The 18,034-nt window shown below is 41.9% G+C and overlaps 1 protein-coding gene across 1 annotated transcript in view; it reads left to right on the forward strand.

Moving 5' to 3' along the window:
* The window catches only part of CFAP92 (cilia and flagella associated protein 92 (putative)), a 144,032-nt gene that overhangs the window by 42,977 nt on the left and 83,021 nt on the right, over positions 1–18,034 (forward strand). Inside the window, exons 6-7 of the mRNA XM_069737595.1 lie at positions 15,533–15,623; positions 16,812–17,047. Of these exons, the coding sequence (XP_069593696.1) occupies positions 15,533–15,623; positions 16,812–17,047 (327 nt within the window). The remainder of the gene's footprint in view (positions 1–15,532; positions 15,624–16,811; positions 17,048–18,034) is intronic.

Below are 18,034 nucleotides of genomic sequence, written 5' to 3' on the forward strand. Positions count from 1 at the left end.
AAGGATAATACTTCTTACAGTCTTCCTCTTCTGAATAGCAGCTGTGAGATGCTTGGAAGACGCACACCAAACATCTAGTCTAGAGGAGGAGCTTTACTACTAAGAATTTGCAACACATTTTCACTTTCAGTTTCATACATTGTAAGTAGGGGGGTTGGGGCAGCATGAGGTTAACCAAGTATAAGATTAGATAAGGGCAGTGGAGAACAGTGACATACAAGAAGTAAGAAATGTCTCTATCTCCAGCAGAACTTCTTATCACTGTTGTTCATAGTTTGATAGAACATATATATTTGAGTAACATTTATAAAATTCATATGAAAGTTCAATTATGAAATATTAATACATTTTTTTAAAAGCTGGAGTCGGAGTCGCTACATTTCTACCGACTCCGACTCCAACCAAAACTAACTCCGACTCCACGACTCCGACTCCACAGCCCTGCTTTCCACCTCCTGTCGCCTCCAGCTCAAAAATATTGTGCTTAGGATCATCATCATGCTGAAAGACCTATCCACGTTTCATCTTCACTGCCCTTGCTGATGGAAGGAGGTTTGCACTCAAAATCTCAGGATACATGGCCCCATTCATTCTTTCATGTACACAGATCAGCCGTCCTGGTCCCTTTGCAGAGAAACAGCCCCAAAGCATGATTTTGCCACCCCCATGCTTCACAGTAGGTTTGGTATTCTTTGATGCAACTCAGCATTCTGTCTCCTCCAAATACAACGAGTTTTGTTCCTACCAAACAGTTCTGCTTTGGTTTCATCAGACCATATGACATTTTCCCAATAGTCTTCTGGATAGTTCAGATTATCTCTAGCAAACCTCAGACAGGCCCGGACATGTACTGTCTTAAGCTGGGGGACACGTCTGGCACTGCAGGATCTGAGTCCCTGGCGGTGTAGAGGAGCCTCTTGCGGAGACTAAATTCACCCATAGAATGTATTGAACGTGGTGGATCCGCTTGGTACATTGAACTCATGCGGATTCACCTGCGTTCAATAGACCGCAGGGCTTTGGATACAGCACACATGCTCTGTTTCCAAAGTGCTGCTGCTTCCGGATCGTGGACACCCGGCCTTAGAAATGTAAGGACAAGCATTTGCCTGCATGACAGTAGAAACAAGGCAAACACAGATAACAGGAATCCATTACAACACCTGTGGGCATGTAGACAGGGTCTTGACGAGGGGCAAACTGAGCAGCCTACCACCTAAAGCACATTTGTAGGGGGTTTGTAGATTGAAAAGAATAACAATAATTTGCAATTAAATTTAATTGTGCGTCCAGTGCATGATTGTGTCTGAGAGGCTAATGAATGCCATAGGTGCTAAGGTCCAAGAGAAGCACTCCTCACCCTTTGCTGTGTGATAGGCAGCTGTTGGAACCTGTTGCCTTCGAAGGCGACAGCTGAAACTCGCGATGGGGGACACCTCTCAGGTGAGGGAGTCTTCTACTATTATTATACTGAGCAGTGAGTTTTGCCTGCACTATACCTGTGATAATACACTAGCACTTTACATAACTTTAATATTTGGACACAAGGTATTACCCATGCAATACTAAATATAGCGGTGTATATTCACCAACATTATATCTTCTTATGATTACTTAGTTCCTTCAGGACACATGTTTTTTTATCATCTTAGGTTTTCGCCCCTTGATTTTACACGGTTATATTTTGTGTAACCTTTTGTTATCACCTGATCGTTAATAAAGATTTGCTGTGTTTCACATATTTTGTTTTATCTGGGCTTTTATGGTCATTTTTTTCTTTTGTAATTTGTGCTCTATGTACAGAGGGAATTGTGGGTTAGGAAAATGGGGAGTATGCATTAGACATAAGAATATTGGGCCTGTAGGGAAAACTAACGTGCCAAACTTTCTAGGACAAAATTCTGAAACCCTTGAGTTGGACACCAAGAAAGTTTGTTTCCTACGGAAGAGGGCAATGTCCCATTAATTTCTAGTAATGGTTAGTAATAGAAAGTTCACTTGTATCGTTCAGATTCTTTGTAAGTGGAGATTTAATGCTTAGAAGCCGTAGTTAATTTGAATGATATTGTAATATAATAATGTCATTGTTTATTTTATTGTGCCATTAATTCTCATTTTTTAACATTACTTTCCGCAGTTTTGGATTATCTCCAGTGCTGACAGAATCTTAGCAGTTTTTCACACAATCCAATTACTCTTTGCAGTACAATTAGCATCGGGCCATGCTGTTATTTAAACTGAACTCTGCAGATTTCTCCTAAATGTGACTTGTCTTAAGGTTCTCAGATGCTCGGCAATCAATCATGTCGCAGAGTTTCTTTACGCTCTACTGATGATATCAAGAGCCAGGGAGAAGCATTTAGAATAAACCCAGATCTCAACGCAGGACCATCAATCACTTTTCTCAGTAAATGTGAGACATTTTAAGCAGTCCGCACATTTAATTTGTTGCACAGATTATGGGACCTGTGTTAGGAATATACAGAAACATTTTTTTTACTAGTATGTAAAATTAAAGTTTCCTCACGCATATTCTTTACTGACTGCTCAGTTTTGTTCTAGCATTACACGTATAAACTGATACTCAATATACACTGATTAGTCACTAGATTAGAGAAACCCATCTATGGACCTACTATTACCTTCAGAACCAGGACAATTTGTCATGGCATAGTTTCCACTAAATATTGAAATCATTCTGCAGGAATATTGATTCATGCAGATTGCCAAGCGTTTTGCAGTAGCTGCAAATTAGATGGTGATACTGATCTGTTCTGAAGCCTGTTCTACATCTTGCCATAGATGCTCTGTAGGACTAAGATCTTGGGACTGTGATGGCCAGGGAAGCAAAGGAAACTTCATCTCATATTCCAACCAATATACAACTCTTGTGGCGTGTTCCATTGTCCTCTCAACCTTTAGTTAGTCGCGCCAAAATTGGACCCCAAACACCTCCCTGTGACACGTGTAATCGACACCGCGTCTCACGATACTCTGTGGAAGGAGGGGTGATTGAGCTTTTAGGCTACCGAAACGGATGGTTGCCTATCTTCCATGCATGAGGAAATATAAGGAAAACAAACTCGATTGGGGTCCAATGGACACCACGTGACTTATTAAAGGTTATAAATGTCCTTCTGCTATAGAAGAAATGGCTGCCATAATGGATTGACCTTGGTCATCTACAGTGTTAGACCCTACTGCCCAAATGTCTATCCACAGGTATTAGAGAACCTTAAATGTGCCATGATCATATTCCTTACACCATTACTCCAGCAGCAAGAACTACGGACACTTAACATTGTTCTATTTGCTGCATTTTTCTTGACTAAATAATTGGCATACTCCTCCTATACCCCTTTGGACACTGAGTTGTTTTAATTCACAGCATCCCTTTTCGCTGGTCCAAACAAGTCTCTGTCCGCTGTGTTTCCTTGATCACACCTTTCTCGATATATTCTCAACACTGCTGTACGAGAAAACCACCACAATGTTTGCAGTTATTTAGATGTCCATGCCTCATTCCAAGTCAATTAACCCACTTGATTTTCCCATTCTAACAGATCCGTGTCTGGACTGAAATTCAGCCCTGGCATTTGCAAGCTCACAGGCCCGTGGTGTTCCCTGGCCCTTTTTCAGGAGGGGGGGGGGGGGGGAGGCGGGCATCTCGATTACTAATAGTATTACCCTGACAAGCGGAAACCAATATTTACTGCATGACCCATATTTTGAATATTATGTTTATATAAGATTAAATAATAATTCAACCATAAAAATAATATTGCAATATAATAGACAGATAACACCAGACCATAACCAAATATTACCTTATTATACTGTAGTGATAATACCGCCATACTGATCATTATCACAAAACCTCTGTACTAGTGCTAGACTGATATTGCCACCATACAGTGATCATGTAATGGTAATAATACCAGTTTTACACCAGTACTCTGCTGCCCAAATATGTTAATCATATACAGATACTCACCAGTGGTGTTTTTTTTTTTTTTTATCGGAATCATTTATTTTTCCTTCTCTATTCCAATTGGCCCAGATTTTCATGACCACTTCTTTTATCCATAACTTGTCCCTGCCAAATATAACACACAGATATATTTGGCTTATTGCTTTCCAGCCCCCTCTTTACATTCCGTAACCTGTACACAAACTATATAGTGCTAACACCAGTGCCCTAGACAGTAATAATGCCCCCTATGTGTCCTGTACAGTAATAGTTTCCTCTTTTTGTACCCCACACAATAATAGTGCCCCATTTCTGCCAATACACAATAATAATGTTCCCACTGTACTTCCTTGTCATAATAATGCTCCCCTGCGCCTCCTTACAGTTATTCAGCACCATGTATGCTATCGTTACTACTGCCCCATACAGTATTTTGCCACCACAGCTACCCATACATAGCATTATGGCCACCACAGACCCTCACACAGTATGATGTTAATCATAGTCTTCCACACAGTATGATGTCCACCACAGACTTCCACACAGTATAGTCATTAGAGCCAACCACACAGTATGATGGTCACCACAGGCCCCGCACAGTATGCTGCCACCACAGCTCCCCACATACAGTGTGATGCCTTACAGCCCCCACACACAATATGAAGCTACCGCAGCCCCCCACACACAGTATCATGTCCACCACACACTTCCACACAGTATGGTCATCAGAGCTCCCCACACAGTATGATGGTCGCCACAGGCCCCTGTTATGATCCGGTGACCTTGGAGCTGCATGAGAACTTTCACTGGAGAAAGTGGCCACTATACTGACCGCAAACCTGAACTTAACACCGCAACTAGAAGTAGCCGTGGAGTGTACCTAACACACCTAGACACCTCGTCACAGCCGGAGGACTAAATACCCCTAAAGATGGAAATCGGAATACTGTCTTGCCTCAGAGAAAATCCCCAAAGGATAGACAGTCCCCCACAAATATTGGCGGTGAGTCGGAGAGGAAAAAACATACACAGGCAGAAAAAACAGGATTTAGCACAGGAGGCCACTCTAGCTGGATAGGACAGGATAGGACAGTTCTGTGCGGTCAGTATAAAACCCTTCAAAAATCCACAGCAGAATATACAAAAAACTTCCTACATCTAATTAAAGATGTAGGAGCGTATATCTGCAACTCCAGTGAAACCAACCAGACTGAGAAAACACAGACACAGTCTAATCTGGACAAAAGACAAACAAACGAACAGTACTGAAAATAAGCACACTGCATGTGTGCCACAGGAAAAGAAACACACTTATCTTTGCTGAACTGGCAGATAAGCAGGAGAGGCCAGGCAGAGATCCAATACTTCCAAAGAAGCATTGCCAACTGGCAAGGGCAAAAGGATCCTGCACACCTAAATATCCCAGTCAGAATTGTAATTATCCGATACACTTGGCCAGGACTGCGAGTCAGAGACAACTGCATTCCCACCAACAACCACTGGAGGGAACCCAAGAGCAGAATTCACAACAGTACCCCCCCCTTGAGGAGGGGTCACCAAACCCTCACCAGGGCCCCCAGGACGATCAGGACGAGCCAGATGAAAGGCACGGACCAAATCAGCAGCATGGACATCAGAGGCAAAAACCCAAGAATTATCCTCCTGGCCATAACCCTTCCATTTGACCAGGTACTGAAGCTTCCGCCTCGAAAAACGGGAATCCAAAATCTTCTCAACAACATATTCCAACTTCCCATCAACCAACACAGGGGCCGGAGGATCAGTAGAGGGAACAACGGGCTCCACATATTTCCGCAACAAAGATCTATGGAAGACATTATGGATAGCAAAAGAGGCCGGAAGCGCCAGTCGAAAAGACACCGGATTAATAATCTCAGAAATCTTATAAGGACCAATAAACCGAGGTTTAAACTTAGGAGAAGAAACCTTCATAGGAACATAACGGGAAGACAACCAGACCAGATCCCCAACCCGAAGCCGGGAACCAACACACCGACGACGATTAGCAAAACTTTGAGCCTCCTCTTGAGACAACACCAACTTGTCCACCACATGAGCCCAAATCTGCTGCAACCTGTCCACCACAGAATCCACACCAGGACAGTCAGAAGGCTCAACCTGCCCAGAAGAAAAACGAGGATGAAAACCAAAATTACAAAAGAAAGGCGAAACCAAGGTAGCAGAACTAGCCCGATTATTAAGGGCAAACTCGGCCAATGGCAAGAAGGCCACCCAATCATCCTGATCAGCAGACACAAAGCATCTCAAATAAGTCTCCAAGGTCTGATTAGTACGCTCGGTCTGGCCATTTGTCTGAGGATGAAATGCAGAAGAAAAAGACAAATCAATGCCCAGCCTAGCACAAAAGGCCCGCCAAAACCTAGAAACAAACTGGGAACCTCTGTCGGAAACAATATTCTCCGGAATACCATGCAAACGAACCACATGCTGAAAGAACAACGGAACCAAATCAGAAGAGGAAGGCAATTTTGGTTAAGGGCACCAAATGAACCATCTTAGAGAACCGGTCACAAACAACCCAGATAACAGACATCTTCTGGGAGACCGGAAGATCAGAAATAAAATCCATCGAAATATGCGTCCAGGGCCTCTCAGGGACTGGCAATGGCAAAAGCAACCCACTAGCACGGGAGCAACAAGGCTTGGCCCGCACACAAGTCCCACAGGACTGCACAAAAGAACGCACATCACGTGACAATGAAGGCCACCAAAAGGACCTACCAACCAAATCTCTGGTACCAAAAATGCCAGGATGACCGGCCAACACGGAACAGTGAACCTCAGAAATCACTCTACTAGTCCATCTATCAGGAACAAACAATTTCCCCACAGGACAGCGGTCAGGTTTGTCAACCTGAAATTCCTGAAGAACCCGTCGTAAATCAGGGGAAATGGCAGAAAGGAATACCGACCGGCTCTAAGACCTCAGGAGAATTAGGCAAAAAACTCCTAGAGAGGGCATCAGCCTTAATATTCTTAGAACCCGGAAGGTACGAGACCACGAAATCAAAACGGGAAAAAAACAAGGACCATCGAGCCTGTCTAGGATTCAGCCGTTTGGCAGACTCGAGGTAAATCAAATTCTTATGATCGGTCAAGACCACAATACGGTGCTTAGCTCCCTCAAGCCAATGTCGCCACTCCTCAAACGCCCACTTCATAGCCAACAACTCCCGATTGCCGACATCATAATTGCATTCAGCAGGCGAAAACTTACGGGAAAAGAAGGCACACGGTTTCATTAAGGAACCAACAGGATCCCTCTGAGACAAAACGGCCCCTGCCCCAAACTCAGAAGCGTCAACCTCAGAAGCGTCAACCTCAACCTGAAACGGAAGAGAAACATCCGGTTGGCGCAACACTGGAGCAGAAGCAAATCGACGTTTAAGGCTCCTGAAAGGCAGAGACAGCCGCAGAGGACCAATTCGCCACATCAGCGCCCTTCTTTGTCAAATCGGTCAAGGGTTTAACCACGCTGAAAAAATTAGCAATGAAACGGCGATAAAAATTTGCAAAACCCAAAAATTTCTGATGGCTCTTCACGGAGGTGGGCTGAATCCAATCATGAATGGCCTGAACCTTAACCGGATCCATCTCTATAGATGAAGGAGAAAAAATGAAGCCCAAAAAAGAGACTTTCTGCACCCCAAAGAGACTTTTAGACCCTTTCACAAACAGGGCATTGTCACGAAGGATCTGAAATACCATCCTGACCTGTTGCACATGAGACTCCCAATCATCGGAAAAAATCAAAATATCGTCTAAATATACAATCAAGAATTTATCAAGATAAGTTCTGAAGATATCATGCATGAAGGACTGAAAAACAGATGGAGCATTAGAGAGTCCGAATGGCATCACAAGGTATTCAAAATGGCCTTCGGGCGTGTTAAACGCAGTTTTCCATTCATCACCCTGCTTAATACGAACAAGATTATATGCCCCTCGAAGGTTAATCTTGATAAACCAACTAGCTCCCTTAATCCTAGCAAACAAATCGGAAAGCAAAGGTAACGGGTATTGTAACTTGACCGTGATTTTATTCAAGAGGCGATAATTTATTCAGGGTCTCAAGGAACCATCTTTTTTAGCAACAAAAAAGAACCCCGCTCCCAACGGTGAAGAAGATGGCCGAATATGCCCTTTCTCCAAAGACTCCTTAATATAGCTCCGCATGGCGGTATGTTCAGGCACAGATAGATTAAAAAGTCGACCCTTAGGAAACTTACAGCCTGGAATCCAGTCAATAGCACAATCACAGTCCCTGTGCGGTGGAAGAAAATTGGACTTGGGCTCATCGAATACATCCTGAAAATCAGACAAAAACTCTGGAATCTCAGAAGGTGAAGAAGAGGAGATTGACATCAAAGGAACATCATTATGAACCCCCTGACAACCCCAACTAGTCACAGACATGGACTTCCAGTCCAACACAGGATTATGTACCTGCAACCATGGAAAACCCAGCACGATAACATCATGCAAGTTATGCAACACCAGAAATCGACAATCTTCCTGATGGGCTGGCGCCATGCGCATGGTTACCTGTGTCCAAAACTGGGGCTTATTTCTAGCCAAGGGTGTAGCATCAATGCCCCTCAAAGGAATAGGGTTCTGCAAAGGCTGCAAGGGAAAACCACAACGCTTGGCAAACTCAAAATCCATTAAATTCAAGGCGGCGCCTGAATCCACAAACGCCATGACAGAAAATGATGACAATGAGCAGATCAAGGACACAGATAACAGAAATTTAGGTTGTACAGTACTGATGGTAATTGAACTGGTGATCCTCTTTGTCCGCTTGGGGCAGACAGAAATGACATGAGAAGCGTCGCCACAATAATAACACAACCTATTTTGACGTCTGAAACCTTGTCGTTCCGTTCTAGACAGAATTCTATCACATTGCATAGGCTCAGAAATTTGCTCTGAGGATAACGCCACAGCGCGCACAGTTCTGCGCTCCCGCAGGCGTCGGTCAATCTGAATGGCCAGAGACATAGAATCACTCAGACCGGAAGGCGTGGGAAACCCCACCATAACATCTTTAACAGATTCAGAAAGCCCCCTTCTGAAAATTGCTGCCAAAGCATCATTATTCCATTTAGTCAATACAGACCATTTTCTGAATTTCTGACAATACAATTCTGCCGCCTCTTGACCCTGAGACAGGGCCAACAAGGTCTTCTCAGCTTGATCCACAGAATTAGGCTCATCATATAATAGTCCTAAAGCCTGAAAATAGGAGTCAATATTAAGCAAAGCCGGATTCCCAGATTCCAGGGAAAACACCCAATCCTGCGAGTCACCCGCAGCAGGGAGATTACGATTTTTACCCGCTGAATGGAATCACCAGAGGATCGAGGTCTCAGGTCAAAAAACAGTTTACAGTTGTTTTTAAAACTCAAAAATTTAGGCCTGTCACCAGAAAACAAATCAGGAGTAGGAATCTTCGGTTCTAAAGCAGGAGTTTGAACAATATAATCAGAAATACCTTGCACCCTAGCAGCAAGCTGGTCTACACGAGAAGTTAATTCCTGAACATTCATGCTTGCACCAGGCTCCTCAGCCACCCAGATATTAAGAGGGAAGAGAACACAAAACAGACTGGAGAAAAAAAAATGGCTCAAGAGCTTCCTTCCCTTCTGAGATGCATTTAACTCATTGTTGGCCAGTTGTACTGTTATGATCCGGTGACCTTGGAGCTGCATGAGAACTTTCACTGGAGAAAGTGGCCACTATACTGACCGCAAACCTGAACTTAACATCGCAACTAGAAGTAGCCGTGGAGTGTACCTAACACACCTAGACACCTCGTCACAGCCGGAGGACTAAATACCCCTAAAGATGGAAATCGGAATACTGTCTTGCCTCAGAGAAAATCCCCAAAGGATAGACAGTCCCCCACAAATATTGGCGGTGAGTCGGAGAGGAAAAAACATACACAGGCAGAAAAAACAGGATTTAGCACAGGAGGCCACTCTAGCTGGATAGGACAGGATAAGACAGAGTTCTGTGCGGTCAGTATAAAACCCTTCAAAAATCCACAGCAGAATATACAAAAAACTTCCTACATCTAACTAAAGATGTAGGAGCGTATATCTGCAACTCCAGTGAAACCAACCAGACTGAGAAAACACAGACACAGTCTAATCTGGACAAAAGACAAACAAACGAACAGTACTGAAAATAAGCACACTGCATGTGTGCCACAGGAAAAGAAACAGACACTTATCTTTGCTGAACTGGCAGATAAGCAGGAGAGGCCAGGCAGAGATCCAATACTTCCAAAGAAACATTGACAACTGGCAAGGGCAAAAGGATCCTGCACACCTAAATATCCCAGTCAGAATTGTAATTATCCGATACACCTGGCCAGGACTGCGAGTCAGAGACAACTGCATTCCCACCAACAACCACTGGAGGGAACCCAAGAGCAGAATTCACAACAGGCCCCACACAGTATGCTGCCACCACAGCCCCACACACACAGTATCATGTCCACCACACACTTCCACACAGTATGGTCATCAGAGCTCCACACACAGTATGATGGTCGCCACAGGCCCCGCACCGTATGATCCACCACAGACCCCCTTGAACAGTATGATGCCACCACAGACTCCCATACACTGTATGCTGTTATTCCATCACCAAAACCATGAAAACCTTTGTGCTGCCCATTATAAGTTAGTATGGTTGAATCTTTAACAGTTTAGATTGGTCACCATATAATGGAATCTGATGTAAATTAAACCCGTAACAAGGCAAGTAGTGTGCTAATCATAGAGAGTGAATGAAGCAGAGGTACACATGCTTGATACCTGCTACATTCAAACAGGTCTGCACATTCCCATTATCTGGATTGCTGGGGCTCCAATGGTTGAACGCCAGAGATCAGTGGGTTATCTCCTATCTTATCAACAACTTACATACTTAATACAACCCCTATAATACATTGAGTACTGTAGTAATAATTAGGGATATATCACCTGACTAATATGAAGAGTGAGGAGTGGACTTTTATAATACTGGCTAATCATCGTTCTCTCCTCGGCTTCTCCTGAGCTGTAGTAAATAATAAATCATGTTACTGTGATAACACTACGATTGACTCACTTTGAAACTCTGGAAAATAGCCGGCTTTATTCTGCCAAAAAGATGCATGAGAATTATTTGGAGACAGCGGTGCATTTTTAATTGAGGTAGACTTTTATTACTTAGTTTCTTTTTTTAAATATCCAATCTGCTTACAGTACCAGTCAAAAGTTTGGGCAGACCTGTTCAGGCAGTGTTTATTTGTTCCTATTGGAATGTCCACATTATAGATTCAGGCTGAAGGCAGCAAATTCATGAAGGAATACCTATGGAAACAAATAAATAGTAATGTGGAGAGGAAATGATATACCAAACTAACTTTCATTTAAAAAAAGAAAACATGAAGAAAAAAGGAAGAAAATCCAATATAATCAATAAATAATTAATGTATATACATGAGGTCCGTTCTAATTTTCTTTACCATGATATGAACACTAGAACAGACCTCATGTATATACATTAATTATTGATTATATTGGATCTTCTAGCTTTTTTCTTCATTTTTTAAATGAAAGTTAGTTTGGTAAGTCATTTCCTCTTCACATTACTACTTAAGCTATTCACTTGCGTCAGCGAACTATGCCAGACTATGATTAAGAACATGACAGTTCAAAACGCGTAAGACAAACTGGGTATATTCCCAGGAATTGCTCTTTTTTTTAAACTTTTTTTGCCTTTTTAATGAATTTATAAATAAATTTACTGTTTTTAATGAATTTTGCCCAGATTTGCTGCTGGATACCTATCTCTATTTCTTACATTCCTCAAAGTATACCCCTTTTATTCTGATGATAGCATTACACACCCTTGCATTCTCTCAAGCTGCTTTATATCTTCAAGTGCTGTCATAACATTCATCAATCTTTATGATAAAACTTGTTTTCATGAGGACCGCCATAGGAAAGGACGACCAAGAATTATCTCTGCTGCAGAGGATAAGTTCATTAGAGTTACTATCCTCACATAATGTAAATTGCCAGAACCTCAGATAACTGGCCTCCTAAATGATGCATAGATATTCATTAATAATAAATAATAATAATAATCTTTATTTTTATATAGCGCTAACATATTCCGCAGCGCTTTACAGTTTGCACACATTATCATTATTAGCAGACACATCTTCTTATCACCTGTCCAGAAGCCGGCCTTTATGGTTGAATTGCTGCAGAAATGTCATTAATGAGGACCACAAACAAGAAGAGACTTCTTTGGACCAAGCAACAATAGGACTGGACACTAGATCAGTGGAAATCTATACTGTGGTCTGATGAGTGAAAATTAGAGATTTTTAGTACCAACTACCATGTCTTTTTGAGAGATGTAAAAATAGTTATGGATAGATTCTACCTCGTGGTGCCTATTGTGAAGCATGGAGGGGGAGGTGAGATCGTGAGAGATGGTATTCCTGGTTACACTGTTCTTGATTTACTCCAAATTCAAGGCTCGTTTACCTGGCATGGCTACCACAGCATTTTGCAACATGCCATCCCATCTAGTTTGCACTCAATGGGACCATAATCTGTTTTGCAACAGGACAATGACCCAAAACACTTCCAAGCTACAGTGGGGAAAAAAGTATTTAATCAGCCACCAATTGTGCAAGTTCTCCCACTTAATAAGATGAGAGAGGCCTGTAATTTACATCATATGTAGTCCACAACTATGAGAGTCAAAATGAGAAAACAAATCCAGAAAATGACCTCGTCTAATTTGGCAAGATTTATTTTGCATATTATGGTGGAAAATAAGTATTTGGTCACCTAAAAACATGCAAGATTTCTGGCTCTCACAGGACCTGTAACATCTTCTTTAAGAGGCTCCTCTGTCCTCCACTCATTACTTGTAGTAATGGCACCTGTTTGAACTTGTTATCAGTATAAAAGACACCTGTCCACAACCTCAAACAGTCACACTCCAAACTCCACTATGGTGAAGACCCAAGAGCTGTCAAAGGACACCAGAAACAAAATTGTAGCCCTGCACCAGGATGGGAAGACTGAATCTGCAATAGGCAAACAGCTTTGTGTGATGAAATCAATTGTGAGAGTAATAATAAGAAAATGGAAGACATACAAGACCACTGATAATCTCCCTCAATCTGGGGCTCCTCGCAAGATCTCACCCTGTGGGGTCAAAATGATCACAAGAACAGAACCACACGGGGGGTCCTAGTGAATGGGTTGCATAGAGCTGGGACCACCGTAACAAAGGCTACTATCAGTAACACACTATGCCACCAGGGACTCAGATCCTGCAGTGCCAGACGTGTTTACCTGCTTAAGCCAGTACCTGTCCGGGCCCATCTGAATTTTGCTAGAGAGCATTTGGATTATCCACAAGAGTATTGGGAGAATGGCATATGGTTATGGTCCGATGAAACCAAAGTAGAACTGTTTGGTAGAAACAAAACTTCACTACTGTGAAGCATGGGGGTGGCAACATCATGCTTTGGTGCTGTTTCTCTGCAAAAACACGAGGACAACTGATCTGTGTACATGAAAGAATGAATGGGGCCATATTTTGTGAGATTTTGAGTGCAAACCTCCTTCCATCAGCAAGGGCATTGAAGATGACACGTGGTTAGGTCTTTCAGCATGATAATGATTCGTAAGAAGCATATGAAGGTACTGGAGTTGGCTAGCCAGTCTCCAGATTTCAACCCTATACAAAACCTTTGAAGGGAGTTGAAAGTCCATGTTGCCCAGCGGCAGGCCCACATCATCACTGCTCTAGAGGAGATCTGCATGGAGGAATGGGCCAATATACCACCAACAGTGTGTGCCAACCTTGTGAAGACTTACAGAAAACGTGTGACCTCTGTCATTGCCAACAAAGGATATATAACAAAATATTGAGATGAACTTTTGTTAATGACCAAATACTTATTTTCCACCATAATTGGCAAAATATATCTTGCCAAATCAGACAAGGTGATTTATTGGATTTGTTTTCTCATTTTGACTCTCATAGTTGTGGTCTACCTAATATGTCAATTACAGGTCTCTCTCATCTTTTTAAGTGGGAGAACTTGCACAATTGGTGGTTGACAAAATACTTTTTTCCCCACTGTATGTAATGGCTATGTAACCAAGAAGGAGAGGGATGGAGTGTTGTGCCAGATGATATGGCCTCCACAATTACTGGATCTCAACTCAGTTGAGATGGTTTGAGAACAGTTGGACCGCAGAGTGAAGGAAAAGCAGCCAACAAGTGCTCAGCAACTGTGTCAAGAATTTTGGGAAAGTTATTACCTGGTGAAGTTGCTTGAGAGAATGCTAATGATATGTAAAGCTGCTGTCTTAGATTAAATGGGGATACTTTGAGGAATTTAAGGCTTAACATATTCTGTTTTTATCACGTGTTTATTTACCCCTTGTTTTTATGTGTGTTTCTTTATATTTTTGCTGCTTTCAGTCTGAGTCTGCAATGTCCAAATTCCAATAAGAACGTCAAAAAGAATTGCATGAACGGGTGTGTCCAAACTTTTGGCTGGTTCCATATATAACAAATCTAAAAGGAGTTGGGTCAACATAGATATTGATGTCATATCACTAGTATATGCCACCAAAATGTGGAATCCAACCACAATGACTTCAGCCGATCACTAGAACAAAAACATGTTATTTAAAAGGTTTTCCACTACTTTTTGACCCACTTTCATATGTCCGAAATCTTCTTAGTAACCACTTTTCTAATAAACTTTCATTACCTGCTCTGCTTCCATGAGCACATCTTAGTTTGGGTCATCTAATCCTCTGCTGATTTGCAGGCATTATTTCTTGTCTCTGTTACATTCTATCCACCCCTCTTCTGGGTACAGCATTCAGATGGAATGAAATGAGAAGATCACACTGCTTCTGATGGGGGGAAAGAGCTGCCTTCAAATGATTGACAGCAGTCTGAGCACAATCTCAGAGCAGTCTTCATGGATCCTGCCAATGATTTGGAGCACTGACAAATGTTGTGATGTCCTTGTCATTGGAAAGTACTTTACAGCGCTTTGCCGATGCTTTACAGCACAGGTGATGGGCCGTTCAACTGAAGAGTCAGTCTGCACCACTCATCAGCAAGTTCATATGACAGACTTCACTGTCCACAACATTCTACTGGCAAGCACTGCAATGTGCTTTCTAGTAACAAGCACATCGCAGAGGTTGTCAATTGAAGGGGCTCCAAAGAAATGTCAGGGTCAGTGTAGAGGACAGTGAAGTCTGTAATATCAGCCTTGACACCCTGTCAATCATCACCCTCCAGTATAGCTAAAATCAAATTATTAACTGAGCCATGATATTATCATGGTTTCTGCTTTAAGCACGTATGTCTGAATTGACCCATGCTTTCTCTTAAATGGATTGTTGTTCCTTTAATCGTCTGCTCATTGAATAATATATACAGTATATTCCTTTTTTATTATGCCAGCACTGACATGCACGAAGAATGAAACATTCCCACGTGTCATAGTCCCAGAAACTAGCTCCTTGAGCCTAGAGCAGAGCAACTGTGTCAAAAGGTAATAGTATTCAGTTTCTTTAATTGGACTTCTATAATTAATGTAGTAGTCACAATGATAATTTTGTACATGCTTTCCAGAATGATTTGTAGGACAACTGTGATTTTAGGAATATAATAGTCCTGTGAATTAACCAATATTAAAGGGAATCTGTAAGCAGGTATTTTCTGCCCCGTCTGAGTAGAGCATAACGTGGGAGCAGAGACCTGGATTCCAGTAATGTGTCGCTTACTGGGCTACTTGCCCATTTTTAACAGAATCCCTATTTTCTCTGCTACAGATCTACAGTTCTCTTACTGCTGAGCTCTGTATAACCCCGCCCACACCATTTATTGGTAACTGTTTAAACCCGCCCACACTATCTGCCAATCAGTGGTATGGGCGGGATTATATAGAACTCAGCAGTTAGGTCACGTGCACACATTCAGTATTTGGTCAGTATTTTATATCAGTATTTGTAAGCCAAAATCAGGAGTGAAACAATCAGAGGAAAAGTAATAATAGAATAGAAACACGTCACCACTTCTATATTTATCAAACACTTTTGGCTTTGGCTTAGAAATACTGATGTAATATACTGATCAAATACTGAAGGTCTACACGTGGCCTAACTTCTTAGTTCTATATAGCCCCACCCACACCACTGATTGACAGATAGAGTTGGCGGGTTTAAACAGTGTGGGCTGAATGCTTAGCGGCGTATAACTCCAACCACACCGCTTGCCAATCGGTGTGGACGGAGTTATACAGAGCTCAGCATTCAGAGAACTGCAGGATCTGAAGCAGATAAAACATGGGTTTTATCAAAACTACAGCAAGCAGTCCAGTAAGTGACATATCGCTGGAATCAGGGTTTTTGCTTCTACTTTATGCTGCTCTAAGAGGGGGTAATAAATACCTGGTGACAAATTTCCTTTAAAGCAGAAAGGTGTACTCTCATAGTACTGCTGAAACGTGTACTGAAAGGGCATGCTTTACCCATTATAGGCTGTGGGTATGTTTTCGCATATGTGCCGAAGTTACATGACAAACATGTTGTGAATATATTAATAATACACACTGCTTGTGAAATATTAATGATGTGAATGTACGATTTGATGCGTTATATTGAAGTGCTTTTTACCAGATAAATGTGTTGGCTTCATCCTCTTCCCGGTAAGTAATATCTCTTACTGATCTCTTTGACAGGCTGGAGATGGTAAATACCGGCTTATCCATTGTGGCTCAGTCAGAAAAAACCGCGGCAGGACAGACAGTAAAGCCGAAATCAGCAAGAAGCTGGACAGACATGAAAACCGATTTACAGAAACATGAATTGAAAATACAGTCTTCGAAAAACCAGAAAATGGAAGAGTCATCATCAAAGGGAGAACATGGTGTTGTGTGCCGTCCTAAGCACTCTGAGAGCGTTATCGCAGAAAAAGGTACCGTACATGTAGAGAAAATGCATAATAACTTGTCCCCAGTGTGTCTCAAGCAGAAAAAGGACACACAGTAACATGGGTGCCCCGCTCACTACTATCTTCAGATCTCCACCACATCTGTATTGTATACAACCTGGGAGCCACATGGGTATAAGCGATGTGTAAGCCTAGTCTATGGATATAGTTTCAGTGGTAATTTATAAGCAATTTTAGAAAATAAGTCATCAAACCCCTTAAGGACATAATGGAAAGGATCATTTTGCTCCCTAGGACCATGTTGATTTTGCCATCTCATAGCAGAAATGTATCTGTGATATACCTTGTTTGATTCTTTTGTTATTGGGAAAGTTGAAGCTTCTAGAGGGGGTGACATTTTAGGTGCCAGTTATTTATATCTTGGGGAAATGGCAAAAATACAAATCAAAGGGGATGATTCCTCAAAGATTGGTGAAATAGAATGCGCCAAATTCATTAGGAAGCCCATGTCATTAATACATTTGGTGCATCTTTTGGGGCTTCCATGACACAGAGTCAGAGTTGATTTATAGTGGGACCACGCTGATTTCTGATTTTTTTCACTGACTGAAGCTCACTGTGAAAAATAAATCACTGCACGCTGCGTTTTCACTGTAAAATTAGAAGCCACTCACCCATTCAAACCTATGGGTGCAAGAAAAGCATTGGACTGCACTTGGATGATATCAAATGCAGTCCAATTTCCATGGGCTCACGGAATTGTGCAAAAATTTGCCCCTTTTATTTTCTAATTTTCTGGGGTTAAATGAATGATACAAACAAAACAAAAAATTATTTTGTTCTCTTTTCACCAAACACCAAAAACAGGTATGTGTGATTTACTTCAATTAGTTGTAAAGGTAGAGTGATAATAACTGAGTGTATACAGTGACTTGCGAGAGTATTCAGCTCCCTGGAACTTTTCAACCTTTTCCCACATATTATGCTTCAAACATAAAGATACCAAATGTA

This window comes from Ranitomeya imitator, chromosome 8 (genome assembly GCF_032444005.1).
Source record: "Ranitomeya imitator isolate aRanImi1 chromosome 8, aRanImi1.pri, whole genome shotgun sequence".
NCBI classification, from domain to species: Eukaryota; Metazoa; Chordata; class Amphibia; order Anura; family Dendrobatidae; genus Ranitomeya; species Ranitomeya imitator.